General features: G+C 45.1%; 1 protein-coding gene across 2 annotated transcripts in view; it reads left to right on the top strand.

Moving 5' to 3' along the window:
• Positions 1–20,485, top strand: part of LOC117903121 (activating transcription factor 3) — a 40,804-nt gene that overhangs the window by 15,226 nt on the left and 5,093 nt on the right. For both annotated transcript variants that reach the window (XM_034814952.1, XM_034814960.1), the window contains exons 2-4: positions 5,954–5,999; positions 16,608–17,707; positions 17,781–17,873. In XM_034814952.1, coding sequence (XP_034670843.1) covers positions 17,465–17,707; positions 17,781–17,873 — 336 coding nt within the window. In that variant the 5' untranslated portion in view covers positions 5,954–5,999; positions 16,608–17,464. The remainder of the gene's footprint in view (positions 1–5,953; positions 6,000–16,607; positions 17,708–17,780; positions 17,874–20,485) is intronic.

Here is a 20,485-nt window from a genome sequence, read left to right as displayed (position 1 = left end):
TCTGCTCTTCGAACTTGTGTTTCTGCTATGCTAATTAGCAATCGAAACAAACCCATCATCGCCAAACCGTACATCCATTTAAAACAATAAGCAATTCATTTGGTATTCAAAAAAATCAAATTAAAATATCATAAAATCTTACGAACAAAAAAAACACACACACACACAGCAGATCCCCCGAGAGCTCCAAAGGCCAACAGCAACAACAACAAGTTCCAATGTACATAAATATGTGTATAAGCATGTACAAACCCCGTACACCCGTACACGCAATCAAAATACAATATTTGTATGGCTCATAATCAACAGTAGGGCCATGGCATTCATGACTATGAACACCCCAAAAATTGTCTTCAGAGTTACCGCAATTCTAGTGTTGGGGAGTTGGGATTATCATCCAACCCGTAAGAATCCCTTTTATCGTACCAAAAAATCTCTCCTGAATATATATTCCCGCAGCACTGCTTCCTTCGCATCAGCGCACTGCTTAATACTGCTTCCTTCTTCTGCTGCCTGTGATTTCCCTTTGCTATTTTCTTTGCACTGCTTCCGCACACGTTGCATTACTGCTTGCTGCACTGCAGTTTGCCCACCCGAAAGATCTTTCTTTCAACATGAAAACCTGAAATGGGTTTTCCCACTGAGAAATATCGAGGAGGAATACTCATAGAATTTGCAACTTTGTAACTCTTGACAACTTTATTGTCTCCACATTTGTTTTTGTGTGGGGGCATAACTTCCTTCCACCTCCCCCTCATTGCCGCAGTTTGACAGCCACAAATCTTTTTTTTGTCTACTCGTTTGTCACACATTTTTAACGATTGTTTTATTATGTGTAGTATATTTTTTTTAGCCGTTGCTGTTGTTTTGCTTTTTGCAAATATTGTGTGTAGGGTTTTCCAGTTGGTTGCTGGCGTTTGTTCCATTTTGTTACGGATAGATCGTCGCATCAAGATCGGATGTACACTCGTATTCGCATTCGCATTTGTATTTTCTGTTGCATTGTCAACATTAATTTGCAACTGAAAAGCGGCGACATTGAAGCGACAAGCGGACAAGCGGACAACCCGACAACGGCTCTGACACGACTCGATCGTCAAGTGGCCACGCCACGCCCTGCTCTGCTCTGCTCTGCTCTGCCATTCGATTCGATTCGATTCATGAATCCATTCATCCATTTGCCCGAGGCAGAGGCACATGCCACTTTTCAATTCAATTACAATTACAGGCAAAGGCACTGGCACTGGTACTGGCACTGGCACTGGCACTGTTCGCCTGCAAGTTAATCAATCAATCAATTACTGTAATCAATGGCCAGAGCGAGATCGAGCGAGCGAGCAATCCCACCCACTACATTGTGTGTACAGATGTAGATGTAGATCCCATGTATGCACATTCTTTATGGCTCACGAAATTTATGCTCAAAGTGTGCCAGCAGCCACGAAGCCAGAATATGATGATGATGATCCTCTCTCTCACTGTCTTGCCTTCAGTATTTCGTTGGTCAAATTTATCGTCGAACATTTACATAGTTTGCCTTCGGATTTTATGGATCTATAAGTGCCACCTAGACTTGGTGCCATTACTAGTTCCCATGGCCTACCCCTGCCCCAGCTGCCCCCCCAGCAATGTGGCTCTGGCTCTCTGTTGTTCAGGTGGCAAATAAATTTCATTGAATTTCTTTTGTCGAAAGATCAAAGCCACGCACAGAAAACAAAGCAGAGCAGCATCCAAAATTTATTGAGTTTTTTTTTTGTTTTTGTCTTCGAGGGAAAAATTCCGAATATTTATAGTTGTTTTCTCGTTGGTCAGACCATGGCAGTGCTGTGCGATTATTCGTTCACACAATGTAGGTTCTTGATTACTGCCAGAACTAATAAAGGGTAGAAACGATACCAGACTGCCATGGAATATTGATGGATTCATGGCTACCCGGTAGATATTTTTTTGAGCAATTTTCCCACAGATCGAGTTGCTCCCTCAACAGAGATGCATGGGTCGATTTTGCCCCACTCTCAGAGAGTCAAAGAAACTGCAATAGCCCTGTGTCGATGGCAAATATTGATCGATCGATCGATGGCTCACTCGAGAAACTGAGTCACGGACAACAGCCGTGGGGTTACATGAGAGGTGCTGGCTTAAGGTGGTGCCGATGTTGCGGTTGTCTATCTGCCGCGTCTGCGGTGTGGTCTGGAAACGGGGAGATTGCACAGTCAATCCACAGCAAACAAACGAGAGTCGCGCGGGTGAGGGGGGGCCACACGATAATTGACGTTCATTATCAATGGGCAAATAGTACAACGAGTCAATCATCCAAAAGCCCTTAAAGTGATCAAGCAAGGGGGGGTGTGGGGAGGCAGATATGTGCTCATGTGGATACCAGACGACATGTCGCTTGTTAGCAGGAAATCCAAAAACGGTAGACGACGAAAACAACAACAACAACAACAACAGCAACAGCAACAACAAAGAAGAACGAACGCAACTCCGAAGTCGAGCTTTGGTTTTGTGTTTTTGTTTGTTTTGTTTTTTTGGGCATGCGCACTTCCTCTCAAACCTTTTGATTGCCGATCTGTCGTCTGTCTGTTTTGTGTGCCTGCAATTATGCCATGTACTTGTCGTCGTTCCCCCTTGCACCTTATACCTTTTACCACCATGCAAGCTCCCACCCCCCCTGCACTGATGTGTGGTTGTGGCTGTTGCTTTTGTAATGACTTTTTAATGGTCGCCGCCTCGTACTTTGCCAACAAATTGGAACCCGGGGCCGACAGGCGGCAATCAATATACCACACACAGGCAAGAGAGAGATGCCACTACACTGGCCCACTCTCTCTCTCTCTCTCTCTCTGTCTCTCTCTCTTTAATGGCCATATCTTATCGCGGGAGCGGGACCTTCAACGGGAGTCAGAGTAGAAGGAGGAGGAGTAGCAGTCGAACCGGAAGCATTAGAAGACGACAGACACACAGATAGATAGCTAGAAAAAAAAGCGCCTCACCTCCGATGTAGCCAAACGGCTTTGTTGGCTGCGCTGTAACCCCCATGGAAGGTCGACTTGTAGGCCTCTAAGCCTCGGTCTCTGTTTCAGCCACACCCTCGGATCTATGGGCTTACAATATAATTATCATTAGGGGGCCCATAAATCACAGAAGCATCTGCATACTCGCCTGGGATCTAGTGGGGATCTGTGAACATCTACTATAACTTTCTGGCTGTTTTTGTATCCGGATCCTCCTTTTTCTTTAACTTTCAGTTCTGCCCTCTCGAATTTGGCATTCCAGACCGATAAATTGATGACCCAAAATGGCCTACAAACTACCTAAAACTCATTTGAAAATCCTCCTCCTAGGCTCAAAAAAGTTTTTTATTACCAAAAAAATCATATTTTCCTTCCCATTTAATTTGAGAACTTTTCACACACTTCCTTCACCTGGATTCATGTTTCCACTCCCTTACCCTCTTTGTCATTGAACATCCATTTGGACTTTGGTTTTAGGGACTATAATTAAACGATTATTTCGATCGGTTGTCTCAAGTGTGATTTATGGTGTGGACGGAATGTAACTTAGCGGCTAAATGAAACGATTTCTACGAGTGGATCTGACGATCGGTTCTGGCCTTCTGCCTGCCCTATCTGGTCTGCCACTCTCTGAATATATGTACGTACATACAGCCGGAGTATGTGGGAGTCAAAGGTCGAAATTTGAACATTTCTAATTGACAAAAGAGCGCGCACGTACAGTGGGTCAAGCGCGCGCGTTCTCTGTGGCACAGTGCCAATAAAGTGTGCCACCCCCAGAGCCACCGCTGCCCCCTCCACGTTGCCTCTTATGTTTCCGTAGATTAATGAAATTAGACAATCAACCCAGCAGCAGAGACAGCGGCAGCGTCTCAAGTGCTGCCCCGGAGAGAGGCATTCAAAATGCAGGAAAAAAGCGAAATTAAAAATTCACTTAATTAAATAATTTTTAATGTCTTCTGCCATCTCTCACCCCTCCGTCCCGTTCGCTCTGGATCTCCATCTATACCGAAAAAATACTGAAATTGAAACGACTTTTACTATGGCTTTTGTGCCTCACCATTCCGGTGGCAGTAGCAGCTGTCGTTCTGTTCATTTGCTGGTTAATTGCCACAGAATGGACATTAAGAAACATTAAGCACTCATTCGAAAAGCACTTTAAAGCATGCCCACCCCCCAAGGGAGAATCTCCCCTTCTTTGGAGTTTGATTCCCCACGCCCAGAGATCGCTTTGGGATGCAGTCTCAAGGTCGCGCCTTCCATTTGATGGCCGATAATACCTTTGGATGGCGGGGAAGGCGCCATAAAACGAGCCATCAAAGCACCCTGTAATTACAGAAAATTACAGAAAAAAGAAATGGGCGGGGAATGGGATATGAGATAATGGCAGAATATTTCAATACGTTTAATATTTTTGTGTTTTATTCTTCAATTCTTCTCGCCTCGTTCAATCTTCAATCAGTGATGCATTGATTGATTCTCCTTCCCCCAGTCTCTTGAAACAGTAGCCCTTTTGGGAGTGCAATCAAGCTTTCAGCTTCAATCAGGCAACATTTCAATCCGCTTTTGGATCTTCGCTTTTGGGTCTTTGCTTTCGCAGCAGCAGCGCAACAAAATTGCTGTTAATTGCGCTCCTAATTGGCTTTTTTGCACATTTCAATGCGAATCGAATGCGAAAATTCGCACAAAATAACAAAAGCCAAGACCCGAAACGCCGCGTTGCCAGGGAACGAAATGATCCACCTATACCCGGAGATGCCTCTCTCTCTCTCTCTCTCTCTCTGTCGGAGTGGCTGTCTCCGCGAAAGAATTTCAATACAGAAATTAATGACATTTAAGTGAGCAAACAAAAGATGCAATTTTCGGGTGTAAATACGAGAAGCGAGGAGGAATCAACAATCAACAATCGATGCAAATGAAGTAGCCGTTCCGCTGAAGGATTTTTTTGGCCAAGCGAAACGTGAAGCCAAAGGAAAAACACCAAAAGCAAACACAGCCTCCACGCCACAGAGAATTACCAGCAAGAAGAAACAAGATACGAATATTGGTTGCCCTTTGGAGGGAGAGGTTCGTACATTAATCTGTAGAAATCTAACGATGAACGCTGTGCACTCATCAAGTGTATTATAGGGTACATGTAACCAAAACAAACCTAAGCAGAGGCAGCCACAATTCTGGCAAAATAAACAAAAAATACCCCAACTCCAGCGTTTTGCTTCTGCCTGATATTTAAGCCAATTTAATGGACAGCCAATGTCCGCTGGTCGCTGGTTGCTGTCCGCTGGTTGCTGTCCGCTTAGTGGAACTGGCACTGTCCGCTGCTGCTGTGGCGATTCTCTCTCTTTCTCTCTATCGTGTCGAGTTTTTTGTTTTGTTTTGTTTTGTTTTTATTTTGGCTTCAATTTATTTGCTGTTTGCCTAAAAAATTGACGGCTACCTACGCGAGTTTTGTTTTTAGCGTCGGTTTTCGTTGGTTTTTGGATTCGCGATGATTCATTCAGCCATCCATCCATCCATCTATCCCCCCCTGAACACTGAATATTCACTGTGAATACCGAATGTGTGTGGTGTGTGTTTGGTGTGTGTCGTGCGGGGTCGTTCGCCTAATCAATAATCATCAATCGTCTTTACAGTAAACACACATAATAGATGGCCATAAGCTGCAATTATTGATGAGGGGGGCACACAGTGGGTCTCACACTTGCCTTCGTCTCTGTCGAGTCGAGTTGGGTCTCAATTTCAATCTCAATCGCAGTCGCAGTCGCAGTCTCAATTTGCAGCTTCATCTGCAAGTCCTAGCCTCAATTTTAGTTTCAGTTTCATTTTGCAGTTGAACTTTTGCAGCCTCGAGCTTGAAGCTATTTGTTCATTAGATTGCCCCGCTAATGCTAATCAATGCTAATACTTTTCCATCCCATTCTCATCTTTCATTTCAGCTTTGAAGCTCAGACATTTGACGCTCGAAGATTTGTACATTTAATGGTAAGTCCACAAAGTGCCAGAATGCTCTCGAATATTTGCCCAAGAAATGTTTAATGTAGCGACTTTTTGGGATTCTCTAGAGATTATTCGGTGCCAGGAGAATCAGGGGAATTCCCTGCAACAACAAAGGGAACCGACAGATCTCCAAATCCACGAGAAGGGAAATCGAAATTTATATTTTAATGGCAAGAATTTGTATCCATATTTTGTGGTTGCTATTTTTGAACCCAAATTACTTTCGATTTCTTTGCCGAAATGTTGCATCTGAAATGAAAGCCGCCCGTGCCCCCACAGAGCTTTTGTTTATGCCACGAGAGGCTACTGCTCCCGTTCCTGCTGCCGTTTTTGCTGCTGAGTTTTTTTTTTTTGGTTTTTTTGGCTATTCGAAATGTAAACAATCCATTAAATGTGTGGCACCGCCTATAAATAGTACACGCAGAGACTGTGGATGGGGTGGGGGAATCTGCAGCTTCCTCCAACTTGCCGCAGGGCGACACGCACGCATGCCCCACGCTGTCATGTCGGTGGCACCACCAAAATGGAAGTCAAACGAAATCAATCAAAGACATGGAATTTTCAGCACGCAATCAATTCATAACGCCAAAATGGGGCATGGGGCATGTGGCATGTGCGTCACAAGGTGCGGCAGGCAGGGGCAACATTTCGTGTGTGTGTGTGTGTGTGTGTGTGTGTGTGTGTGTGTGTGAGTGGCATGCATCGCATCTGTGGCATGGGTTACTTGTGGCATTCAAGGGCTTTGGTTTGAGGGCCTCGAGACAATTGGTCGCCAGACGTCAGTCGCTTTTATTTTTCATTCTCTTTTTCGTACTCTCCTTTCACTCCCTCTTTTTCTCCCTCTCTCCCCCTCTCACTCTCTTTCTGTCTGTGTTTTCCCTTCCTTTCTGTCCCTTGTGCCTGTGCAAATCAATCAAGGAAGAGCGAGCCTTCGCCGAAGACAAGAATCTGCCACATTTACTGTCGAGTTACGCGCAATTTAACCTGTCTGCCACTTGCCACCACACACTGCCTCTTGCCTCTTGCCACTGCCACTGCCACTGCCACACGTCGCTCCTTGTGGCTTCTGCTCACTCAATTATCATAATTGCGCTTTGAGTGCGGTGCTTTGGCAGGGGGCTCCAAGGGTCTACCCAATGATAATGTCGGCGCCAGCATTTCCGCCTTTCGTCTATGCTTCGTCCTGCCGCTTGCCAACAGCCACCAGCCACCAGCGCCTCTCTGTCCACCCCCTCTCTCTATGTGGCATAAACGGACTGGCATGTCCATGTCCAAATGTGTGCGGCATGCTCTGCCGCGGGATGGGGGCTGTGGGTGCTCTCGGAGCTTTGTGGCCGCCTGACACGCACAATTAAGCCACACGAAGGAGACGCCAAGGATAATGCTGCTAAGCCATGACCTCGCCTTTCCCTTACCTACCTCTGGGCTGCTCCTACGCTATTCTCTTGCTGCCCTTCCGTCCTTCTACTTTGTGTCCTGCTAGCAAAAAAAAGAAAATCAAATAAAATCAAATCAAATTTTACAACACTCACGCACGCATCCCCCTTTCCCTTTCTCTCTCCTCCAAGGAGATCTCTCTCTCTCTCTATTTCTCTCTCAATTTCTTCTCTCTCCATCGTGTGTGGAAATTCAGTTTTTCTTGTCTGCCTGTGTGTGTGCTTTTGCTCATTTAACATTTTCATTTCATTTGATTTCCATTTCCGTTTCGCCTTAATGCACTTGACCTTCAGCCAGCGCCAAAGCTTTTTTTTGTTGTTTTCTGTAGCTGTGTCTATGTACATTTATGTAGATGTATCTTTGTGTTTCGTATCTGTATCTGACTGCCCGAAAACTACAGAAGCAGCGCCCGAAGCGAGTGGCAACATTTGGCTGCAATCTGGAAACTGTTTTCATTCTTCCACTTGAAATCTCCCATGTTCCATTTTTGCCATTTCATTTTTTTGCCTTCCATCTTTAAATACATTTTCTGCTGTTCATTTTCTGTTTTTTGTAAATTGTTTTTGCAATTATTAATTCATTTCTTATTTATTCTTTAAATATTATTTTATTTTGGGACCGAAGAGCGTTGCTGCACGACGCGTTATATGTACTGGAGAGGCCCTGCCCTGCTTGGGATCTTTATCCACAGCAAATTCTCAGATCGACCAAGGGGCTCAACCGCATGACGCGTGACACGTTTTGCTTGCTTTCACACCCCATCGATTCGATAAAGCCATTCTTCTTCCTGTTCGTCCTGCCGCTCAAAGCCTAACAAAAGCGGACACGGCCGCTCGTGTCCTTCTCTTTTTAGTGTAAATTCCATTAGGATTATATTACCGAAGCCACACAAAAAGTTGCCCAAGTTTTCAACTGCCGCTGCTGCTGCTGTCCCATAAAGTAGGGCGCAAGGCATTTGTTTTTACGAGTATTATCCTTGAAGGAGAGACCCAAAGAGCCAAAGCAGCCCGAGAGTTGGCAGCGTTGAAAGTTCAAATGGATTAGGGGCGCCTCCGTTGAAGCCCCGCAAAAGGCGAATGGTGAATGGCGAATACGAATGTACATATGAGTGCGTGCTAAGCATTTGACAGGATATGTGTCAAGGACATGCCACACACACACACACAAACACACCAAAGCCCAGGGGGATGGGAGAAGCTCAATCGGAAGACAGAGGGAGAATGGAGACTACTAGAAGCATTTGGGCGTGGCGTTAGATTGGGGATTTGAAGTTGGATCCCCCGCCGCCATCCATTTGGGACACATTTGTCGTCCGCTAATTGATGTCTCCTCATTCCTCATCCTCTAAGCCCCGCGGCTTGCGCCCCTTCCTTGTGCTCTTTTCCTTTCTGTCTCTTTTTTGTGGGCCGCTCCCCGAAAAAACATAAATTTTGAAATTTTGCTTTTGGGGTCACCTCCTGCTAATTTCGAGGAGTGGCCTTCCCTTTTCTGCCTTTCAAAACTATCGTTCCTCTTGGTTTTGGTTACATTTTAGGTATTTCGTTATGTATCTGCAGTTTCTTGAGCTTTTCTGAGCCAAATGTATGGTTATGCAGCAATGCTCCTCGGGTTCTGCTTCATCTGTGGGGAGTCTGCGCTTATTCTGGTGCCTTTCCTTCTACTTAAAGTGCGTTACGAGCGTCATGCAGCAGCGCCTATCGGTTGCGGTTTATCTGAGTTTCTGCTTTGACATTCTTCACTTTTTATTTTGCAAAGGGAATATTCTACCCCTGCAGATACTGTATCTACAGATGCGTTTTGCACTTGCAAATAAATCATGCTGGGTCCAAGATTCTTTGGATTTGCCTTTCTCTCAATGGACGATCATGTAGCTCGTGGGTTGCATTTCCCTGGAAGCTGCTGCCGCTGGCCAGCTGGTGGTTGTTTGTGCCCCATGCCGCCAGCAGCTGCCACATATACAAGTGCCACATTGAAACAAGTGCATCATGGAAATCCACCGCCTTCAACCGCCTCCGCCTTCGCCTTCGCCTTTGCTGTTGCTTTTGCTTTTGGCTTTGGTTTGTTGCCTCGCCAACACAGAAATTTCCATTAGATTTACTTTGTATCTTACGAATACGAATATGTGTGTGTTTGTGTGGTGTGTGTATCTTTGTATCTTTGTACTGGCTGTATCTTTGTATCTGTTTCGTGTTTGTGTTTCCATTTTGGGGCCCGTTCTCGATTCTCGTTCGCAATAAATAAACACAATAAACATTTTTAATGCGAATTCCTTCATAAAATCCAAACCCGATGATGATGAACGAAATGTTGTTGTTGCTGCTAATGACGATGATGATGATGTGTGCCGTGCCAGCCTTCCTCTTCCATCTGCTCCCGCCATGACTCTTCTGACAGCTGTCGCATGGCCGCATCCAGCAGATATGTACATTATGTATGTACAGATGTATGTACAATGTATGTACATATGTAGTAAAATGTATCTGTATCTTTTATTTTTCGGAGGTGCGAAAAGTGCTCTAAATGGCTTTAGGCGACACAAGCAAAGCCCCACAAAAAGCAAAGAGTTTTTCAACCTTTTTTTTGGTTTTGTTTTTGTTACTTGATAAAATTCCACACGGAAAAAGAAAAAGAAGGCAAATGGCAAAGGCGGGCCGGCGGGGGGAGATCATAAATAACAATAAATTTAGTAGAACAAAAACAAAAACACAGCTCTGCTGATAATGTCAATGGTGGCCGGCAGAAGGAGGCGCATGGGGAGGAGGAGGTGGTGGTAGGGTGGGAGGTTTCTCCACTTTAATCAGCATAAATCGCTGTCGTTGTCACAAAATGAATTAGCTGTGGAAATTAATTAGATTTCGTGGACAAATCGAAACAAGAGAAGGAACAGCAGCGAACATGAGAGACCCAGAGGCCAAGAGTGAGAGGAGCAGAGCGCAGTGGCAACAGAGGAGGGGTAGAGGCACGAACCCTGTAGATAAGAATCCCTTCCCCCCGTGTATTTCCTCCGATAAGACATCTTTTTTGTTTCTGAACCGACAGCAAAGAGCGGAACAGCAGAACAGCAAAAACTTCGCGACTGATAAGCGGCACTGGGACTGGGACTGATAAAAAATAACCGAAAAGTTTAATGAAAGTTTTTTGTTGTTTTTTTGGCTTCTTGATTGCGAACGTCCTTGCCCGAAGCCAAAGTACAGCTACAAGCACACAAACAAATACACGGAAATACACGAAAATTGGGAAGACAGAGGGGGGAAGTAAAGTTCTGGTTGGATCTCTGCAATCGAAGTCTTATTGCATATTGCTCGCTTATCGGATGACTAAGCAGCCAAGCCAAGGCATACACTTGTAAGATACAGTATCTACGCATGCGACTCGTGCACTTACAGCTATAGATACACAAGATACACAGACACAGATACGGACTGCGATTGCCTCGCTGTGTACACTGTATCTAGATATGGGGATATGGGATTGCACAATCCATGCAGAGCTCTGCAGAGAAGGGGAAATACTCTACGAAGCTTCTCTCGCGTCATGCAGCAGCGCCCCTCGACTGTGAGAGCTTCATTTGCGTGTAGATATAAATGGAAAGGGTATTTCCTCATTCGCTTTTGCTAGTCTTTCCCCCTCTGTGTGCCATTCTGTGCCTCTTCCACCACTCGAATCAATTTCCATATATTTATTCATTTCCATTTTGGTCTCTCAAATTTAACGCTCGGAACGTGCGTTGCAAATGCAAATGAAAATGTTTATAAACTGTAAAAATGTTGTGTGCCACGCGTTCTCCATAAATTAATGTTCTCCCTGCCCCATGCCCCATGCCGCTAGATGGCAGGGGAAGGACATTTTTGGTACTGAAACAGCGGGGCCTTCCCTCACTTCCCTTTGCAATGTGCGAAAATTCTAGGCCGTTTCCTCTCTGTCTGTCGCGCTCCATCTCACTCCCTCTCTCTTTCTCTCTCTCAGTGTGGTCTTAATTTTTATAACATTTTTATGCGTGCCCCAACCCCCGTAAAAGTCCATCCCCCATTACCATGCCAGAGGCGGGGCCTTCTCGTGCCCCGTGGCGCTCTTAAGTGAATAATAAATTAATTGAATCGGCCACGCGGCCCATTTTTGGAGTCGACTCTGAAGCGGTGGGAGGTTGCCAATACATAGATATGCACACACATACATCTTTCGGATGTGTCTTAGGAAATAGAGGACCACAAATCCAAGCTCCAGTCCACACATTCATCCATTTAGCCATACGCTAGTCATACGCCGCGTTCCATAAAGTTTTATGGGCTTTTCTATGTGTCTTTTATCAGGCCCCACAGCAACCCATCCCATGCCTGCAATTAGCAAACTAATCAAAAGACAGATACAAAGATACACAGCTAGATGGATCCAGTATCTAAATGTCTAATTAAAGTATAAATTTCGCTGAAGAGATTTCGATTACGTGAAGGAGAAGCGGGAGCAGAAGCGGTGGGGGGGTTGGGCATCAATGACACTTAATTAGAAAACTGAAAGCTGAATGGAAGAAGAAAAAGAAACCCTTAGGGATGGGTATCCCATTAAGGGAAAGCGAACGGGCACTTTTTCGTATCCATAAGATACACTTAAATGTGTGTGTGTGTGTGTGTTTGTGTGTTTGTGTGTGCTTGGCATTGGGCCGCCCAATGCTTTTAATTAAAGCACCCCAAAGACCCCACCAAAAGACGGCGGGGGGAAAGAACAACACAGCGATTGTCTCCGGACAATGAAAGTTTATTTTTATGGATACCCCACACACACAGACGCATACTTGTAGACACATAGATGCAAACACACACCCACATGGCCACATAGAACCATTCGAGGCAGCGCCATAATGGCCCAAAGAACCAACCAACTATTTTCTGTTCGGAAATTCATTTTGGCAAAGGGCGGCAGAGCGCAAAGGGAACTCTAAAAGCAGAAAGAAATAGCAAAAAGGAGGCAGAGAGAGAGAAGGGAAAGGAGAAGGAAGAGAAAGTGACAAAAGTGTTCCTTTTCCTTTTTCCCAATTACTTCGCCAAAAGGATTGAAGATTCAATTGGAATTCTCGGGGTGAGTAATGCCCTTGGCAGTACTTTGAAATCTGAGCTAATAAAGTATCTGTGTATCTATGCATTTGTCTGTTGGATGGAGTGAATGAATTGAAGGAAGAAGCACACAGCCAGACAGACTGCTCGCAAATTGAATGAGAAATAGATGGAGATACACACTCGAGTCGGTATATAGAACAGATAGATACGTTTTACTATAGCTAAATACTGGATACAAAATATGCAACAACAAACCCTTTCTGGATTGATTCAGATAAATATCATAAGAGAATGTATTCCGAGTGCTGCCTCTTCCTTCTTTCGCTTCTTTCGCTTCCATCGCTGATTTGTTTTGTCTTTTTTCGGACTAAAACAGTTTGAGAAATATCTCAGAGCAACGCCTTCTCCTCAATCTCTCTCCCTGTTGCGGGAACACGCAAACACTTGAAATGCAATTTGCTTTTGTTTCGCTTTTGCTTTTGGCCAAAAAGCCTTTTGACGATCGTCTCCGTGTCCGTGCCAGACGTTTGCTCGCTCGCCCGCTCGATCGCTTGCTGTTTTCGTGTGAAATGTGGAGTGCGACTGAGGCACGTACCGCTAAGATAATACTACAATGCGATATGTACGAATACAAAATATATATGTATGTATAAATACGACAACGACGCTCGTTTGCATATAATAACTCAAATGCTTAATGTATTTATGCGGCGATTTTCACATTGCACACAAAGCCGCACATGCCGCACAGGCCATGCGGATTATGTGTGTGCTCCTACTCCGTACGAGCCTCTCGATAGCAGTGCCACTCCGCTCCGATTGTGCAAATATGTATGGAATTATCGCAGCTGAATACCGTTTCGATTCGATTCGATTCGATTTGTTTTCATCGAATTCCCAGAATGAAGTATTCAGGCAAGTGAATCCCTCAGTGAGTCACTAGCCAGCGCTTAGTCGTTCACACATTTTGGGTTATTTTGGATTATTTTGTATTATTTAATGTGTGTTTTTTGGAGACGTGACCACAGAGTGCCTCCCATTTGTTTGGGGTTAATTGTGGATTGCATATCGCGTTATTGGGTTAAGGCGAAATCGGACATTGCTCATTCCCCATTCATGCAGCAGCACGAATGAATGAACGATGAATCAATCGAAGTGAATGGGGGTCTTAAGATGCCTTAACTAGATTAAACTTATCGAAAAATAGCTGCAAAATCGATAAAAATCGATCCATTCCCATTTGCTTTGTATATCTTTAGTGAATTAAAAGAGAGTTCCATTGCATTTATCGTTTACTGATTGAAAGAGCGATGCATTTCGATACATTTATGAACCTATTTCGGAAGATAGCTTGGAATTGTATTACCCGAAATGAATAATCAATGGAATTCCATTACATCTATCGATATTTTATTGATAACTTGATTAACAAATCGTTTTGCTTTGTTATTTATGGTTTAGTTGTTCCCCCCTCAGCCTCTGGCATACAAATCTTTACATCTTCATCTTCACAAATCGCACACCATTGCATATTCATGGGGGGACTCCGGCCATCGATCGTTCGCCGCACGATCCATTGCGTAAGCTTGTCTGTTCTCTTGCTCCCTCTCTCTGGCGCTGTTCTGACAATCGATCGAATCGGAGGCAAAAACTTGTACACTTGAGGGCAATTCACATGCCACAGAGCCCGCATCTCGCAGCAGTAGTCGCAGCAGTCGCGCAAATGACTTTATTTGCTGGATGGAATGTCACTCGAGAGCACTGAGAGATAGAGATAGAGAGAGCGAGAGTGGGGGGGTGCGTCCTGCTGGGCCAACGCGACGCATGCGCAATATTCAACTCCACAGAGTCGTGCGGGGGGTGTGTGTGTGTGTGGTGGAGGCTCCTGTGCGGCGGCCCCTCTCCTAGCCGTGACCCCAAAAGGCGGCCAGAGGAGGCCACGCATGCTGTCGTTGTCTGTCGCTGACGTCTGACGTTGACGTACACCGCATTTGGTCAAAATGAGCCGCAGAGAGAGACAGAGCCAGGCCTGTGAGCCACAGCCAAAAGTTAAACCAAAAATCGACAGAAAATCGACAAAAAACCAAAAACCAAAAACCGAATTGAAACGTTTTGTGTGGCGAATGTCAAAAGTGATTTTCGTTGCAACAGCAGCAGCAAACAGCCACAAACATCAAAGGCTGCAAAGGCATTAAAAGCTCTCGCACAAAACAAAGTTTAAAGCCAAAAAAATACAAATAAACCAAAAACGAAAGATGGATTTTGGGTGTATGCAGCAGAGGTTTAAATACCCTAGAAGAAATATGTGAATGTGCAGAATGCATAATCAATAAACCAATCATCCAATTCGATAGCATTTATCAGTAATTATCGATACATTTTTGCGCTTATTTCCGACTATTTGAGTATAAAAATGAAAGACCTTTCATGGAACCTTCTATGCTGTTAAAATGTTTCTCGCTTTGCATGTCGAAATGTTTAATGGAATGAAGAATGATTATGCAGACTGTTGCCAAGTGATAATGGAAAGCAGCATACCCGCCCTCTGCCCGCTGGCCGACACTGTCCAGGGTATGAGACGAAAGAAACATGCGAAAGTCATAAATCATAATTCTTTATTCTGACTTTATTTTGTGTTGTTCGCTTATTTCGTTCGTTGTTTGGTTGTTGACTGACTTTTGGGGTTTGCCAGCACAAAGAGAGAGAGAGAGAGAGGGAGGAGAGTGTGGGGTTTGGGGTGCACGGGAATAGAGGGTAAAACTTATAGAGCATGTCTCTCGCACACACACACACACACACACTTCTGGCCATATGATAAATGAGTCAAGAGGGGGTCGGGGGAGGCAGTGGCAGTGGCAGCAACAGCAACACAAAAATGAGATTTTTGTGTTCTGGATTATGGCCCCCATACGCTTTTGAAGTTTTTTTGACAGCCTCAATTTGCATTTTGAGCGGCAGGCAGGCAGGCAGGCAGTCAGTCAGGCAGCCCCCCCAAAAAAAGACTCAACCACAAGAGTCATCCCCACAGATCCGCAGATCGGCATCGACCGCAGGCCGGCAGTCGCCAGTCGCCTGCTGCTGCTCGCTGATCATCATAGGTCCATCATTTGCGAAAAAAAAACCACAAGCGAAATTCCACAGCCACTGGAATTGTTACTCGCGGCACAACGACTACAGAGTAGAGATCTACATTTGGCACTTGGGTGTATGGACAGGGCGAATACCCTAGAAAGGCCGGGGAAAACTTACATTTCTCTGCCGTTTCCACAAACTTTTACAGTCCTTCCTTCGTGCCTTCCTGCTTTTGTTATGACAGTGCTGCCGCATGACACGAAGTTGGAGCATTCTGGAGCACTTATTCCTTCCCTCCTTTCCTTGGAATTTACACTCAAAGAACTGATCTGTTAATGAGGAATTTACATCAACCAAGTTGCACTGCTGCATGACGCGTGACACGATCTATTTTTGTTTTTCTTTTGGCTCGCATTTTCGAGATCTCTTTTTTTTTGCCTTTTGGGGTTTGTGGAGGAGGAGGAGCAGCAGCAGCTGCACCTCTGCTGCCTGGAGAGGTGCCTCGGAGTCAAATGAATTCAACGGATGATTGCCTTCAATTGCAATTCAATTCGGTTTCAATTGGAATTCCTATTATTCTGTGTGTGTCTCTCACCTTCACCTCTCTGGGGGGGATAGAGTGCGGGTGGGAGCGGACCCACAGAGAGGAATGCAGCCGCGAATTGCATTCTGTGGCAAAAGTGGCAAAAGTGTGCCTGGGCTTAATTAAACGATTAACGGGAGGCGCTAATTGAGGCGTCTCCAAATGTAGGGTGGCGTGTGGGGCATGGGGCGAGTGTGTGTGCCGGGAGCGGGGTGCGTGATCAATCGCCAGAGATCCGTGATCCGAGATTCGTAAAATGTGATTCTCGGACTCGTACTGTATGCAGGGGGACTTACATAAATCAATTTAGTTGAGTTTACTTTATAATTTAATTGCTTTTTGTTTATATGTAGACGTACACGTAAACTCTCTCCTCTCTCTCTTGCTTACTCTTTGCTCACTCACTCACTCAGCACTCTCTTTCTGTGTTTTGCTCTCTCTTTCTTGCAGATTCGCTGTCAAACCGCCGGCTGTTCGACATTCAACGCATTCGTACGGGCCCCATGCTCTGAGCAACAACACGACAGAGTCAGAGCCCGAGCCAGAGCCCCCCCGCTAGAGATCGGATGGAACCGCAGGAACCAGAAATCCAGAAATGATGATGATGACGTTGATGATGGAAGCACAGATCTCCGCTAGAGACAGAGCCAGGAACAATCCTAACTACAAGTGAAACAACCCAAAACATAAGCCTCACCGCCCCCCCAAAAAAACATTAAATTTAAATTATATATTTGTGATAATTTCCCACAAACAAAAAAGAAAGCAGAGGGAACCCCACAAAAAAGAGACCAGCACAGAGGCGAACAGAGAGTGGGGTAGAGACAGTGGACACCCGCGAGTGTCGGACCAAAGTACTATATAAACATATATGATAAACGGTATATAGTAGGCACATTTGATATATGAATATTCTACAACGGAGAAGAACAACAACAACAACAATATATATAAAAGAGAGATTTGTTTAAACAAATAAGCAGTCCAACAAATGCAACGCGTAGGCCTTCAACTGTGATTTAAGCATACAACAAAACAAAACAAAACAAAACATAAAAGGAAGGAAAGAAAATTAGATTTAACGATATTTACCGATATATATCGATACACAGAAGAAAAAGAAAAGGAGAGATATATCGAAAGTGTGTTTTTGTGTTTTTAATTTTGTGCAATTTTTAATTTATAATTTGTGTTTTCGCTTTAATCGATAACCGTTCAACGATAACCGATAAACGATATAATACAACAACCCTTAATCGATAGCTGACCGATAAACCCCCACATAAATACCTAAAATCGATTAAATCATGTTCAACTCAAACATAACCGCCGCCTCGCTGCTCAGCATCGAGAACAGCGGCCTTAATCTGGGCGCCCACACACCCAAAACACCCGAGATCCTCAACTCCCTGATCGCCATGACCAATCCATTGGATAACTATAGCTTCGCCGCTGCGGCAGCTGTCTCGGCGGCCGTCTCAGCATCATCGGCCGCCTCCACGCCCGTCGTCAGTGTCAGGAATTTCAATGGACATCCAACCAATGGGCAGGTGAGTGTCTGCACACAGATCCCTACCCTCAATACGGATACTTAATATTGTGTCTTTGTGTGCTCCTTTGCAGTTGCATTCGCAGGACAGCAGTCATTCCAGTTGCTCCGCATCGCCGCTTGATTCGCCAGCGGGTGGCACTGCCACCATGCCCAGCGTGCAACAGGTGAGGCATTGTTCATAGTCCTTCCATAAGGGGAATATCTGTATGGATCTGGGAAAGAATCTTTCCTTCGGATTCTCTGCCCAATTTGTAGCTGTATCTTTGACCAAATTGTTGTTTCCATTTGGTTCAATTTGTCGTTTCATTCATGAGAGACACACACGAGAATGGATGACTGGTTGTGGCGCATCGCCCACGCCACTGCCTCAGCGCACGCCGTGCAAAATCCGCAACCCACGCACTCTCGTGGCCATTGGCCGACGTCACAGTCACCCTCAACTACCCTCCCACCTCCGCTTCCACTGACATGCACTTTAACGTGAGCTGCATGCCCCTGCCCCTGCCCCTGCCACTGCCACCAATGTGTGGGGGCGTCAATTGCGAAACGCAGCGCCGAGAATTGATTTCACTTTTGCGGCGACATTCGGAGTATCTGCATCTTGGTGCTGCATCTCCAGTATCTGTGTGTGTTCATGCGGGTATCTGTATCTCTCCCTCTCCACTAACGACTGACATTGGCCTTAATGAGGCACGTAACCACTGGGGAGGAAGGGGGGCACTGGAGGTGCCTGCTGCTGCTGCTGCTGCTGGGTGTCAACGATTAATTCAAATGAATAAAACACTTGCTGCGGCACCAGTCGGCAATTAGATGCGACGATCGATGCGATCGTCAGACGCATCATCCAGCAGCAGCAGCATCCCGCATTCCGCTCTCACTAATTGGCAGGTGGCATCGCCAGACACACAGAGAGAGAAAGAGTGCTAGAGAGGCCCAGTATTTGTATCTGTGTATCTTTGTGTGTGATTTATGATTATTACTTCAAACGAATTTATGGGCAGCGCAAGTTTTAATTGCTGGAAGAGTGGTTGGAGGCGCACTTTTCACAATTTGTTTTTTCCAACAAATTTCCCATAAATTATCGAGCCCTTTTTGTGTGCAGATATATTCCTCTGATTCTGTTCGTGGGGTAAAACTTGTTTCTCATTAGACCCCCAATCGTTTAGCATTCAATTTGTGGCTGATTGATTGATTTGCTGTACAGTTTACGTTTCACGCGACATGCAAAAGCGCCCCTCGGTTAGCTCAAGCCGAAGGAATATGACAAGGAAAACACACACACAATTATTTCCCGTTAATGAATCATCAGATACTATAGCTTTCCATTCGCGGTTTGGCACATCCGTTCGAGTTCAGAACTTTCTGTGCACCAATCCGCCTCTCCCTGTGGTTTTTTGCTGCACAAATATTTGCACAAATGTTGCCGAAAAAAAAATGCACAGTAAATGTATTAAAAAATATTGCAAATATTGAAACGAATTTCGGTCGAGCCGAGTCGAGTCGAGAAACGATGTGCAAATGTGCAAACAGACCAAACAAAATGCAAATTTGCGAGAGACCTAAAAAAGAAAAATACAAATTGAACTCTTTGCAAAGAAAGGCTCGTCTTGGGGGTACACTTTCTGTCGAGTTACTGTCAGCTAAGCGCAGATAAAAAGAGTACGGAGAGAGCGGTGGGTGCTCCACCTCCACCTGACCGATTGAACAGGGAATGTTGCACAACAAGAGACTTGATCATCGATCCAGCACACGACCATATGGTCATCGATTCCGATTCCGATTCAGATTCAGTTTCAGTCTTCGAACTGCATTTTCGTCTGGCGTCTGGTGTCTGGCTGTGGCTGTGGCTGTGTCTGTGGCGCATGCGATTATTATTATGATTTCTTTCATTTTTACTTCGTCGTTTTTTAAACACACACACAATTTATTTATCTGATTTCTGGGTCAATAAATAAGGCGGTCACAGCGTGCCTAAAATTCAAATGAACATCGAACATTGTACCCCCGAAAATTACGAGTAACAGAAGCCAAACGAAACCGAAATTGAAGTCCAGAGAAGGGCAGAAGTAGGACGGCGGGGGCACTTCAACGAGTGGCATCTGAACAATTTCTCGAGCAGACAACAAACAAACGGACAACAAGAAAATATGCGCAAAATATTGGGGCCGCTGCCTGGAAAGGGAGAGCCCCCGACACGCGCGCCGCCTGGTCGACATTTCAATGAGCTAAAAATTGAGAAAATGCCACAACAAAAAAAAAATAAAAGTAATAATAATGGGAACCAAGGGAAACATAACTCCACTTTGGAGTCCGCTGATAAAGTCAAAGGTTGACCATATCTGGGACTCCAGAGTGGAGCGTTAAGTCTTTTTGCTCATTCCCAGTGTGTGAAGTCTCCCTCTACCAAGCAATAAAACTCTCACAGAGTAGCTTAGCAGCGAGTGTTTATTTTTGCGGTAGCATATGAGGGCATCTGGCAGTCGGCAGGGAGACCCGACTGGGCGTATCAACTATTCCACATGTCGAACCGAAAACAAACCGAAAGCGAATCATCTCCCGCTCAGGATCCGTTGACAATGTGCGGAGTGATGACCATCTGTTCCTGTTGCTGCTGCTGCTTCTGTGGCTCTGCCATAAATGGATCCCCGCCATTCCATGGTGCCACAGTGCAAGTTTGTTGACGAGGTTTATGTGTTGTCTTTTTGGTGTGGCCCACACACGGCTCTGTCGATTGCACTCCACTTGTTTCCAGGAGGAGAGTCTCTACCTCACCAGG

This window comes from Drosophila subobscura, chromosome A (assembly GCF_008121235.1).
Source record: "Drosophila subobscura isolate 14011-0131.10 chromosome A, UCBerk_Dsub_1.0, whole genome shotgun sequence".
Lineage (NCBI taxonomy): Eukaryota > Metazoa > Arthropoda > Insecta > Diptera > Drosophilidae > Drosophila > Drosophila subobscura.
This window is presented reverse-complemented; position numbering and strand designations above follow the sequence as displayed.